This window comes from Mercenaria mercenaria, chromosome 8 (assembly GCF_021730395.1).
Source record: "Mercenaria mercenaria strain notata chromosome 8, MADL_Memer_1, whole genome shotgun sequence".
In the NCBI taxonomy this organism is placed as follows: Eukaryota; Metazoa; Mollusca; class Bivalvia; order Venerida; family Veneridae; genus Mercenaria; species Mercenaria mercenaria.
Window position 1 is genome coordinate 37,577,788 of NC_069368.1, and position 14,548 is coordinate 37,592,335.

General features: G+C 30.6%; 1 protein-coding gene across 1 annotated transcript in view; it reads right to left on the reverse strand.

Moving 5' to 3' along the window:
- LOC123565408 (putative ammonium transporter 3) overlaps positions 1-14,548 on the reverse strand; it is a 187,285-nt gene that overhangs the window by 84,912 nt on the left and 87,825 nt on the right. Inside the window, 3 exon segments of the mRNA XM_053549115.1 lie at positions 5,092-5,151; positions 5,746-5,817; positions 7,273-7,573. Coding sequence (XP_053405090.1) covers positions 5,092-5,151; positions 5,746-5,817; positions 7,273-7,573 — 433 coding nt within the window.

Genomic DNA, 14,548 nt, shown 5'->3' on the forward strand with positions numbered 1-14,548 from the left:
TATGTTTCTTGCTGTACAGGGTCAGCTTATGATGGTGAACAAGTGTTGCAAGTTTTAAAGGAATAGCTTTGATAGTTTAGGATAAAAGCTGACCTAAACATAAAACTTAACCAAGAAAACTGATTTTCTAAGTCCAAAAGGGGCAATAATTCTTGCAAAAAGCAAGATGGAGTTATGTTTCTTGACGTACAGGGTCTGCTTATGATGGTGAACAAGTATTCCAAGTTTCAAAGCAAAAGCTTTGATAGTTTAGGAGAAAAGTTGACCTAAACATAAAACTTAACCAAGAAATCTGATATTTTCTAAGTACGAAAGGGGCCATAAATCTTGCAAAAAGCAAGATGGAGTTATGTTTCTTGCTATACAGGGTCAGCTTATGATGGTGAACAAGTATTCCAAGTTTCAAAGCAATAGCTTTGATAGTTTAGGAGAAAAGCTGACCTAAACATAAAACTTAACCAGGCAACGCCGACGCCGACGCCGACGCCGACAACCGCTCAAGTGATGACAATAACTCATCATTTTTTTTCAAAAAATCAGATGAGCTAAAAATGATCAAAACGACCCAACCCGTGAACCACTCGTGCGTGAAAGTGATTAATCAAGGCACGTTATATTATATGGACTGGATTAGAGTAACAGAAGCAGAAATTATAGCTCATGCGTACCTACTGAAAAATAGCATAGATTTATTTCTCAAGAGAACATAAATTCCTTTATTTTATCTGTAGGACATGAAAATAAGAAGCGACAGACTCGCCCGCACTCTGAGAGACATGTTGTTTTAACCATGACGAGAACTGACCTAGATTTTAACCATATATCAGTAAGAGCAGTCTGTCACTTCTGACTATTGACAATAAATAACAAATACTGATTGAATGGGATAAGGCCGTGACTTTTATTATTATAATATCATTACAGAAAATTAATAAAATATCATGGCATATTGTATGAGATAGAAGTATCATGAAATGAAGCATGAAATGATAGATTTCTAGCCAAATTGCATAGAAACAAAATAGGCAACGCTATGATGCTGAAGCTCTAAATTTATGATAAGTACACATGTACTTGACAATGGAAGGAGAATGCAAAATTGCAAATTCTGCTAGCAAATCCAGCTGCCGATCTTCCGAGGCCAAGATGCTCAACGAATTCTCAACATCATGATAATGGATTTTGCTCTAATTGCCTAAATTATATTGATGATTGTGTATACAATATGCCATACCGAAATGCACAAAGTGTGTTGAGGGCCACCAAATATTTTATGAAATAAAATTCGTCCATAAAATGGTACATTGAATATTGTATCTAATTACTGAATAACCACATGCAAGCATTCATTTCTTTAATAATACCAGATTTTCCGGATAATTTACTTTCAAAGATGGCAATATAAGCTATATTCAACTCTTTTTGGCCATTATTTCTCTTGATTTTATCTAATCAACAATATGCAGCAGTTACTTTTTCCCTCATAATTTGTTGGATCTAACCCGAATTAGGTCAGGCGGTAATCTTTATAAGACACGCACTTTATAATTCAGCCATTATTCAAGTATGTAATTACGTATATTTGTAGACTAGCTCCTAGACTATGATACATCTTTTTACATTTTTATGATTGAATGTAGTGAACTGAGCCAGTCTATATCCTATGTCAAATATCATATGATAATTTCAACATCAGTCCTGTGTGAAAATCTCTAAAATAGACTGGCTTTTGTCTCTATGAAATTGAATTTGTCAAAAAAGGGAAAATATAGAAATATAGTTATTATCAGTCTAGTGGCTAGTCTAGTATATTTGAATAGATCAAAATTTTACTTAATAGTGTTTTGCTTACACTGCTAGCAAAGTTTCCATTTACTTTCACCAGTCTAAGGTGAAAGAACTCTACCGAGGTCATGTCACCCTGTCACTCCGAGTGTATATTTAGAATTAGCAAAGTCTCATGCAATCCACCAAATGGTTCGACAGTGCTCTCAGGCTGCCCTTCTATTCCTAATGTATTGTTTGACTCGACAGTGCTTCTTCCTTGGTTCCGGTATAATGACATATATCGACAGCACAACGTGCATTTTTCTTGCATCCTCCTCTCTGTGGCAACATTACTGGAAAACGCTCTTCAAACATGTGATGAACATATTTTTATACACGAAGTGTCGACTTGCCTGCTTAGTTATTTGTGAAGGAATGAACCGGTTTGAAATATAAAAATGATCAAAACGACCCAACCCGTGAACCGCTCGTGCGTGAAAGTGATTAATCGAGGCACGTTATATTATATGGACTGGATTAGAGTAACAGAAGCAGAAATTATAGCTCATGCGTACCTACTGAAAAATAACATAGATTTATTTCTCAAGAGAACATAAATTCCTTTATTTCATTTTCTGAAATTTTGCTGTTTATATGGAAGCATGTTCCTTTAAGGGCGTGACTGACTCTTGGATTCAAGCGAAATCGGATCGCGAACCCATTCTCTCTATTTGACTTAAATAGCTGGTATGAAGTCCGGAGAGTAGTCTAGAGCGTAGAATTGTTAAAACTTTATTTCTAAACAAAAACGATCTACCATTTTATCAACGTTTATTGTCCATCGGAGCAGCGATGTCCAGAAACAGATTTAAAACATATAAATAAATAGTACTGTGTTCACATCATTCATGAATATGTTACGGTAATGCCAGCTGAAACGTTTTTTTTTTCTTTTCTTTCCATAAAATACCTTAGTCTTATTTTACTCATAAAATCTGAAAACATAATATATTGTTCAAAATGATTAAGGAGAAAGTGTAACATAGGTGTAGGAGCAGCGGGACCTGAAGGACCGCACACCCCAACTATGATGAGAGTGGGGGTACAGCATGTGATTCCTCTGCCCCTCCCCTCATCCCCCCCCCCCCCCGCACTTTTTATTTAAAAAATTGTTTTCCTAGAAATAACAGAAAAGCCAATTTGAAAAGGCATTTAGATAAAGATTTCATGCAAGGAAGTATATATATTACTTTAGCGTAATGTTTAGCGTAAAATACTTTGAGAGAGAGAGAGGTATATTTTACATGACTATGCAAACCAAACCTGAACCTGAAAGAAATAGAATTCATTATGACTGACGAAGGTTCTCATATATAAGCCGAAACCTAAACCGGAAATAAAAACGTAACCGAAACAAAAACATGCAAGTTGGGGGCTTAAATGGCGCTGAAGATGAGTAAGAGGGTAATCCCCACTCCCCCCCCCCCCCCAAAAAAAAAGGTACATTTTTCTTTGCTCATGCAAAATGTATGTCAGTTAATCATACAGAATCATTGTCGTGCAATTTCACGGGATTTTGTCTCTCTGTGTATATGTATATCTTATGCAGTAATATGCTGTTCGTTCCTTAATTTGGCGGTAAAACTGCACGTGTCTTCTATTGTGCTCCATCGGTTCATTAGCATAATACTACACGTTGCCGTCATGGTTTCATGGCAATAGAAACGATTCTGATTTTATCATAGAACGTAATGTTGAATTGTTCTGTAAGTAAACCAAATGAAAATGCGCGATTCTGAGCGTGAATGAATTTCGTTTCTGTACGACGGTGACTAGCTCTTTACGATATTTTTCTTTCAGTGATATTAATATTTTGATTATGTGTTCAACTTCAAAAAGGACGTTACGTTGAATCACAAAAAGACTGTTAATGACGATCCATTCACTTTGTTGCTATTAAATATTTTTAAGAATAACAATAATACGTTAAATTGATATCTTCGGAAAAGACAATATGGCCCATTCTACTACAGGACTACAGGATTTTACATGCAACATCTGCAATCTTAAAGAAAATGTGTTTAAGTTATTAATTCTTTGTATGTATTCCGAATACTCACTGGTCACTAAAAATTGGACATTTCAATGGGACATTTTCTGAAACTGATACAGCATTACGGTCTATGGGGAAAAAGAAAAATGTAAGATTATTTCTTTAAAATGAACTTTATTGAAAAAAAAGGTCTAGAGATATTGATGTATTGTATATAAAAATGCTTTTTTGGACGACTTTACTGACACTGATAACTCAGAAACGAGGTCAACGTAATAGGTGGTACAGACTTTAGTACAATTATGGCACCGTGCTGGATGGTGATATGGCACCCCATGTTAAAATCCCATAGGGTGCTATAATCCTCCAGATAACCTACTATTTTAGTATTTTAGTAACATGACCAGGGTGCCATATCATCACCCTTTACTACTATCAATATGAGGATTCATTGGATTATTGGAAGATATGTCGACCGACAGCGTAGTCCTAGGATTATATCATTTCCCCACGGTCGATATATCCTCATATTGGCCGAACCTTAACTGTTAAACTATTCCCTACAAAAGCTACCATCGCTTGGTTGATATCTTGGAGGTTATTACTGAATCAGTTATCTTGTTACTGGATAAGTTAATTACTTTACACTTTGGGGAAAGTCAGACAGCCTTGTAACCTGGCAAATAAGAAATCAATGGAAAAGAGTATGTGTATTCAGACAACAAATGCTGATATTAGAGTGTAGCAGATATATTGTTTCTAATCAGAATAATTTTATACAAGTAGACGCTTCGTTAAAGTTCTAAACTAGACAAACACAAAACATAATTAAAATCCAGCCAAAGATAAGACATATTTCTACTGTAGCCAAGGACATTACATAAAAAATAGAGTTCAAAACTAGCCAAAGACAAGGTATCAAGTTAAAATATAGTTCAAAACTAGCCAAAGACACGCTACCAAATTATAATATAGTTCAAAACTATAACAATACATTAGATAAGAATAAAATATATTTCAAAACTAGCCAAAGACATGGTATGAAATTAAAATATAGTTCAAAACTAGCAATTAAAATATATTTCAAAAGTAGCCAAAGACATGGTATGAAATTAAAATATAGTTCAAAAGTAGCCAAAGACATGGTATGAAATTAAAATATAGTTCAAAACTAGCCAAAGACATGGTATCAAATTAAAATATAATTTAAAACTATCAAATTAAAATATAGTTCAGAACTAGTTACAGATATCAAAATAATTATAAATTACCTTAGAAAGAAGCCAGCGATTCCACCAGCAACAGACGAACATAGAGTAGTGGCGGCTGATCTAATGAAAGGTAACAGACAAAATAGGTAACAGAAAGTGTCTATCCCTGGTATCGTGAATGAATATGAACAATAATTATCGAATATAAAAAACTGTTCTCTTTTGACAAAATGTTGTGTAGTTAGCAGTAACACTCTCATGCTTTGAATATTATTTATATACTTCACAGTGTTAAATCTATAAAAACAAATCTCGTTAATTGGATGCAACTTCACCGGACTAGCTTTTGCATATACTTTGCTGTGTCCTCAGGCTCAGAATTATTTCAGTGAATGCCACTTCTGAGTGTTACTATTTTGTATCAATAACGTATTTTTGAACAGTTTCATTCTTTCTTATAGTGCATTTTGTGTTTATGGAAATAAATTAGATCATTATATTTTCCTTCTCGACATTCTATTCAAAAGAAATATAAATAGATTATATTTAAATGTATAAATAATCTATGAATAGAAAAGATATTATTGCACGTAATCCTGTGCTTTAAACATAACGATTGCAGTGTTCTATTCAAAATAATGCTTTCGATTAAGAAAATTTATTCTAGCTTTATTTAAGCATTAATGTTGATTTGACATAAAGGTGGACACATACCTCGCCGCCAGTTTCCATTTCAATCCTGAGATACCAAAAGTACTGCCACAATTAAAACCAAGCCATCCCCACCTGCATGTAACAGTCAATTATTATACCACCACAAACATTCTTCAAATAAGATAGCGTGACTCTTCCATGCGTTTGTAACATTATTTATTAGATTCGTGCTTTTTGGTAATTCTGTGGATATGCAATTGTTGCAAAAGTATTTGCCAACCACACAGGATATGTCTCAAAATCGGTTGCATCAAATTGCAAGAAAATGGTTACAAACAGTAAAATACGGCATAAAAAGACATACGCGATGTAAAAATGAATTATTCAGGTCTTATTTCATTTTAACAGGATCATTTCTCTAAACTTCCGTTAATTTTATTTGACTTTTTAAATTTCGGATTCTCCAAGAAATGACTATATCTATTTCAAAATGGAAGTATAATATCTCTCGTTTTGTCAAAGTTTGTACATCTATTTATTTCTCTTCCAAATCTGAGAACCGCTTATAAATTTGTATTGGATAACGGACCGGACAGACTAAAGAAAATAGAGAGATATTTGATTAGAAATGATTGACATTAAAGCCTTCTTTCAAAGCCTGAAAATAAGTTGGTTACAAAGGCTAGCTTTATTAAATAGTGACACATAGAACTCGTTGCTGCCTTTTTCATTAAAGGACGTTGCTTCCTAAGCTTCGCATTACTCTGAGATTTTGTTTAGGGATACACAAAACCCATTGTGGAAAGATGTTCTTGACAGCTGGGCCAAATTTGAAAAATGCTATGAAATGAACAATTTAGAAGAAATTATATATTTTCCATTATAGTACAATCACAATTTTAAAATTAAGACACACTTCTTCAATAACTGGTATCGCAATAACATTACGCATGTCATAGTTTTACTTGATAATAATGGAAATCTTCTAAATATAGAAAATATAAAATAAGAGGTACCCTCTTACACCTGCAAAATATAGCCTCAAATATACCAAATGAAATTAGACAAAACGCCAACGTTATCATTCAATTTGAAAAAAAAATTCGTTTTCAAATCAAAACGTTTTGCTTTATATATCTAACCGAAATGCTGCTGTTTAATGTCATAGGTCATGTTAAATAAATGAAATGCTGTTGAATAACGCTATTAAACCAGTGACCAATTAAAAACATAAAAATATTTCTTTTTTCTAATCTCATACGTATTTTATTTTGAAGCCTGAATATTTTCTTACAAGCGTTTGGCATTTTACTACTGCTGGCTTGTATTTATAAGTAAATAAATGAAATAAAATGAAATAAAATTTATGTATATATAAATAGAAATATACATGTAATTCGAAAACCTTCAGTTCAATATGTTTTGGCTTTATTCAGATAGGAGTATGAGTAAAATCGCTGACCTTTTATTTGTTACATGCACACAGTTTTACGTGTTAGTATTTTTTGAAAATTGGAATACTCAACAAAAATATTTTGAAACACGAGCAGTTTGAAATGTCTTGTTTTTCTGTGTTAAAATCCTTACCAAAGCATGAACATGCCGAGTACTGCATTTGTCGGCGAACTCATCTGAGGTATTCGACTTTTATGTCCCACATATCGCCCGTGTCGCGGCTTTAAAATTAAGGTGGCAACCAATCCTGTGACCCCGCCTACAATATGTACAGGACCCGCCCCAGCTATGTCCACAACGCCGAATCGGTAAAGCCAGCCATTCGAGGCCCATACCCAATGTGCCGGTTGCAAATATTAGTGTGGTGTTAATCATTGGGATAACATCTATGATGTCATTTTTTTGTTCTTTCTTTCTTTCTCCTGCATGGCTCCTGAAAGAGTGTTGGCAACATTTTCCTGTATAGATCTTCTACCTAAATGCTATGTGCTAAATTTGTTTATAGTAGAACACTGGTTTTATTTACGTTTCTAGTTAATTGTTTTATTAGATGCATCATGTAACATAAACGCAGATAGATATATAAAGAACTAAGCGCCCACTGACAAGTAGTATAAGATGGCCGCTTTTGGGAACACTTGTTTTCAATTTAAAATTAGCCGCCATCTTTTGTAAGAATCCAAAGCTGGCCAATTAAAAAAAACCGATTTTAACAATTATTGTTAAGCATTAGTAATATGATTAAACGTTTATAAATTCATTTTTAATAACAGCATGTGTACAAAGCCTCTGGTCTTTGATCTTATTTTGAATTGTAAGTATATTATCAAAAGGGTACACATAGTACATTAAAAAAAACTTTAAGTAGCTTTTAATTCAAAATTTTGCTATATCGGCACGTCCACATCCGTTAATAGATTCATCCGATATGTAGACTAATGTACTACCCTCATAAGTAAATTTACTTCTGTAGATGTTGAATCGTTTAAGGATGATTCAAACATTGTCCCTTGTGTTAATAAATTTTAATTTTTTTTCATTATACATAGATATTAACTGCTCAGTTCAAAGTCCCTCAGCTGCCTCAGCTGCTTATTTTTATTATATACTCCGCTAAATTTACCAAAATAGATCATCAATACCATCCCCGAAACTCTATCATTCCACACCTAAAATATCCAATGTGATATTGGGCTTTTCATCGTTTTCTGGTTCACCTAGGGCATGGCCCCCGTAATAAAATATTAATATCTTTATATAATTTTCCAGTTTTTTCGTCTATAAACACCCCTTCACAGTCACATCTAGTACATCTATTTTATCTCCTTGTTTTTGTGTTTATAAAATCTTTAATAAGCCTAGAACGATAATTCCAGGTCTTAATTGAAATATAATTTAATAACCCAACCGCCCAGATCTTTTATGTTGCATATATCCAGGCACCATGACGTTAAATACTTTTTTTCTTACATATCATAAAAATTTTTAATGTATTCAAAGAGAAACACTTCATGTTTTACTTTTTCTATTTTTCTTCTATTTTCCTGTTTTCTTTTACGTTAAGATTATTTCAGCTAAATCATTCAACTCGTTTGTTGTTGCAACTAACGTCAGAAGCAGATAATTGTCAACAACAAGACCTTTTGTTCTAAGCTAATTTGTTTCTTTTGAAGAAACCATTTTACTTTTGGTAATTTCTTGGTGATTAGTGGTAATTTCTTCGACATTAGCGGTTTTGCTTTAGTATTAGCAGTAATTACTTTGGGTATTAGGCAGTGATGATTTTCTCCTTTTAGCTGAATTTTCAACTACGAGTCCAAAATCATTTGTTTTTTTTTCAATTTTATCATTATTTGATCATTATATCTTAAATTGCTTCTTCTTGTTTAGCTATTTCAACTACAGAGTCCGATCATTTTATTTTTTTAATTTTATCATTAAATTCATTATATCTTCTTGTAATTTTTTTTGAATATGCTTATTCTGCCTAGTTTAAATTGTGACGTTGTCAACATACTAATCCAAGTTCGAATTTGTTTTTTAAAGTCATCTATTTAGAATTCTCTTTTTTAAAATCCTCTAATGCTGTATCATATCATCACCTCTTTGTGAAGCTGCCTTTTCCAATTCAGAATTTATATTCTGCAAGTTTATTGAAATTATTTCTAATAAATCTTATGCTTATTTTCGTTTCAGTAGTAGTTTATTTATTTCTGTTCTGATGTCTAACTGATCCATATTTTGTAACTTTTCTCAGCTTCATAATACTTGTCTTTTAGTTCTCATGTTTAATAACTATCTTTTAATTCTTGAATTTGGGTTGAATAAAATGTTTACATTACGGAAATACTTCTTTTTATGTTATCAAAAAACATCTGTCAAATCAATTTTCTCTTCAGTTCGTGAATAGAATCAGTCAGCTTTCATTCTTCTTCATTTTTACCTTGTAATTAGATTAATTAATATGAATTCTTTTTAAAATCTTTTGTTAATTCTTCAATATTCTTTACTTCTGCTTCTAGTGTTTGTTATTTTATACTTTTGATTCTTCAGTTTATAGTCATCTATTCCGTTGGAATTTTTTTTTATAACACAAACCGTCTTGGACACTGCATCGTTTTGGTGAATTTGGATTTCCCTGGTTGATTATTTCATTACCTCCCATATCTAATGCTCTGTTATTGTTTTATCAAGTTTTCCCTTATTTTCTTTGTGAGATACGATTCCGTTTCCTTTTTAAGCTTTTTTGAATTGTTTTTTAAGTAGCTAAATCACTTAAATCAATATCAAATTTAAAGCTTTACTTATACTGTCAGTTGATTACTTTGTTTACATCATTAAAACTCCCATTATATATTAATATATATTACCATAAGTTTTTTTTTTAAAAAACTTCCTGGTTTGTCAATATATAAGACATCATGTTTTTGATTTGTTACATTAGCAAAAGTATCACGATCTATTTTGTTCATCACAAATCCTAATGATTTTCCTTCCCATTTTCCCTGGACTTTTCAAATAAATATATTGAACAGTTTAATCCGAATATCCTTTGTGTTTGTTAATAGTAAGACTGACCTTAAATAAATAACAACAGTTTTTGTGACGTCCTGAATAAAGTATTTGTATTTCATTTGACTTGTTAATCTTCACATAAAAAATCATCAAATTTACTACTTTTGTTTTTCTGATTCAAGATTTTCACAAGGTTCAATTTGGTCGGGATCAGCTAATATTCAAGTATTTTCATTTGGATCTATTTTAATTTTTGTTGCAATTTGGGCTAAGTTGTTTAATTAAAGTCCTGATATTTATATTGTTCTAGGTTTTTATCATATAAGTATAACTTAATCATAATATATAGAGTTTCGAAGTATATGCATTATGTATTTGTTTTTCCAGATCCACGATCCAACATATTAACATCTAAAACTGAATCTGGCAAAAAGGGATAATGTTTAAAGTTATGGATTTATCATTTTTGTATCATAATTTGGAATTTCCTTTATAAATATTACATTTTTTACAATATCCCTTACAGTATCTTACATTTATTTTAAGCCTTATTTTACATTATCTACATTATTATATAAATGCTCAAACTTAATGAAATGAATAATAGAAAAATTTAGTTGGGCAAAAGAATGATAAAATCTTAGAGAAGATAATGAGAATAAAAATAAGAAAAGTAGAACTACAAATCGGGAAATGTTAATACTGAAATTTATAAACCTACAATACTGAAAAATCTAAAGTCAAAAAGCCAATTATCAAGTCAGTTAAAAGCATTACCTGGATTAAGGAGCATTAGCGTTCTAGTGATGAAATGAAAGACATACAAACATACCAGGGTGTAACCACAGCTATTCCAGAACCAATACGATTCTTACCACCAAAAGATCATATGGTTTCGGATGATAAAGATGATGAGTTTGAAGACACTAGAGAATTTCCTGAAGAATGCGCAGAAGAAATCGGTGAAACAACTGATGAATCAGAAAGAAGAATTTGTGATAAATTTAGATGTCAAATATGATAAATATGTAATATCAGAATGGAACTTACCTGTAATTATCAGAGTTAGTACTACAAAGATAAAGATGATGATAAACAAGAAAAGACAGGTTACTGAAAAATTAAAGACATGTCCCGTAAAATAATAAAAACAGTAAAAAATTCCAGATGAAATAATTGAATTACAGAATGCAGACCCTTGACTGCAGGTTTATTTTTCAGATTAAAATCCGACAAAAAAATCTAAAATATATGGTGAACGCTTATCAACAATGATTGATGTAATCAGAGGTAATTAGAAAAGGAAAGGATAAGATTCATAACCCCATATAAAGTTTCACCAATGGACACTATGGTAATTTAATTATTAACTTAACTAAATTTATGGTCAAATAGTTAATTGCTAAGGATAGAATAACTGGAAAAGCAGTCCTACCACTAAAGTTGATGATTATTTAATTGATTTGATTATAAAAGATATAACAATAAGACAAGCATTAATCTTCACTACAAATCAAAGAATTAACATAAAAGTCAGGATTACCTAGCAATAAAAATCTTGACATTTAAAAAAGTAATTAGAGGAACACAAGGTATGACGTTTGTCCATGTAATCCAAAAAAATTGGTTAATACGTGGAGGTAATTTGTGGTTCCATTGATTGCTGATAATAATATGAAGACTAAAAAAATGAAGGTATTAGAATACTTGAATAACTATTAAAATGAAAACATTGTTACCACCAGACCAACATGAAAGTTATCTAAAAATTTATGTTTCTTGAATTTAGATTTTATCAAGTTTTTAATTATATCTAAATGGAACACAAATAGTATTAGTTTCTAAACAGTTAAAGATATAAAAATAAACCGGTGATTTTAACAATCAGTTTTAGTCGTATCTTTAATTTAGATAAAAATAAAACTTATGTTGTTGGTTTTGGATAGTATTAACACTATGACCTATTCTTGGCATAATATTAGTGTGCATATGAACAATAACAGAATTCGTTATCATAATGGTAAGGATTTGGAAAGATATTATATTTACAATGTTCTTACAGTTCACAGATATTAATATTATTTAAGAAACATTAAAAGTAATGGTGATTATGAAGTTGATAATCAGAAAATTGCTCCATAAGTTTGGAATTTGATTTAAGTAGTTTTTAAGATTGTGATTTCAATTACAGTAATTTTAAGTTGGATTTGGAATATCAAATTTTTCATCACATTGCTTGGATTTGAGAAAAAAAAATAGACAAAACTGATGGGGAACTAAAAACACCAAATATAACTAACTCTTGGCTACCTTTTATCTTCATTGGTGATCTTATTTGGGATAATTCCGTTGTTGAGGGTATTTTAGTGATATTATCTATGCTTTAAGTCTGAGATTTTAACAATACTTATTACCATTTCAAAAGAACCACAAAGATTGGATATTCTGAAATAATAAATATATTAAAATTCAATTAGAATATATATTACAGATGTATTTGGTAGAATAATTAATTTTAATGAGGTTGAAACAAGTTTTACACTAATTTTAAAGAAAGATGAATTATATGATTTTAGTTTTATATAATGTACAAGAAAGTTTTATGATAAAAATAAAGGAATACCTTTATTTTATGTTGAATGCTCACACAGGGAGAAATCATACATGTAACCGGTATCTTGACACTTTTAACGAAATTGTTTTCAAAGCGGAGTTGCATCTCAATTGCCAGCTGGAAAAAAAGCTTTTGGAACACAGGAAAACAGCACTTTAAGGGAAACAAAAAACGTTGGAACAAATTTGGAAATTTCGCTGCAGCCGAAAAATTGTTGAAAAAATTTAAAAAGAACCTTCTCCAGCAGTTGGTAATTTAATTGCTAGGAATTACAAAGAAAATATAATCAAAAGAATTAAAAAATTTTAAAAAAAATAATAATAAAATGCATAATGAGAGGATCTTCATATAAGAATAATAGAATATTGTCAATATCTGGACTTTAGCTCAACAAAAACGTATTAACAATTATTTATAAAATACAGTTTTAACTTTAATAAAAATAAATAACAAAATAAAATAAAAAATAAACTAAAAAAATAAATAAAAACTAAAATAAAAACTAGAATAAAAACTAAAATAAAACTAGAATAAAAAATAAAGTTTTAACTTTAATAAAAAATAAAGTTTTAACTTTAATAAAAAATAAAGTTTTAACTTTAATAAAAAATAAAATAAAAACTAAAATAAAAACTAGAAAAAAAATAAAGTTTAACTTAATAAAAACTAAAAATAATATATAATATTAACATGTTTAGAACAAAAGAATATTGCGAAAATATGATTAACTCCTATTCATTAGATACAGCTTTTATAGCTGTCTTGGGAAAATGTTACCAACAAAAACACGGATATCACTTTACATTAATATCGAATTTCATATTGATTGGTTTAAATTCTTATTTTGAAGTAAGTTTCAAAGTAAATAACTGCTGATGGTGCTGATAGATGGAGCAAATCGCTCTATTAATAATGCAGCTTCATTAATTGATCATTTAGTGAGTTTAAACCAAATGGAAAAATTGTTTATGATTGTAATAGATTTATACAAGAATAAATGGAAGGTTTGTTGAACTATCTGAATATTATGCAAAATCACTGGACACAATGAATAATGTTATTTAGATACTACTGCTGTTGCTGCCGCTTGATAATAATTCGGGGTTTGCTATTAGAAGGGATTTAATATCAAGAAAAATAATGAGGTAAATGCTAGATTCCATTAAATATTATTGTCATTTTTTCAAGTTTTAGAAACGAATTATACCTCCCAGTCAAATTCAAATAACACTGCAGTTGACAGATGATGATGAATTAATTTTTAGAGCTGGGGCGGAGACCCAGTAGGGTAAATTGTTAAAAAATAATTCTATGGGTTCCACGTTTGGTTTTTACTGAATTTGGTTTGATCTATTGCTAGACGAAAGATTTAAAAAAGCAAGATGGTCCAATACCTTCGGGAATGATGACGCAATCCTGATACACAACAAACTAATATACCCTTTAGAATAACGGCTGGTGTAATAAAACCACAACATGTATTGTTTATTTAAAACGACTGATCAAAGTAATATCACAGAACATAACCCACTTTATTAGATACATTTCAATTAATGGATAATAAATATTTGCATTCTTAGCTCCTGTCGTCTTGAGTTGGTAATGGTGTTTTTTTCTCCATAAAACAGATACACAAGTATATCAAGAATATATGATGATGTAATTAATTATTTATTATAAAAACAAAATACCAAAACTACTGGACGTCTTTTAAATAAGATCAAATTTTCAAAAATGTTTGGATTTATTCCTTTAACTTGTAATAAAAAGGAAGCAATA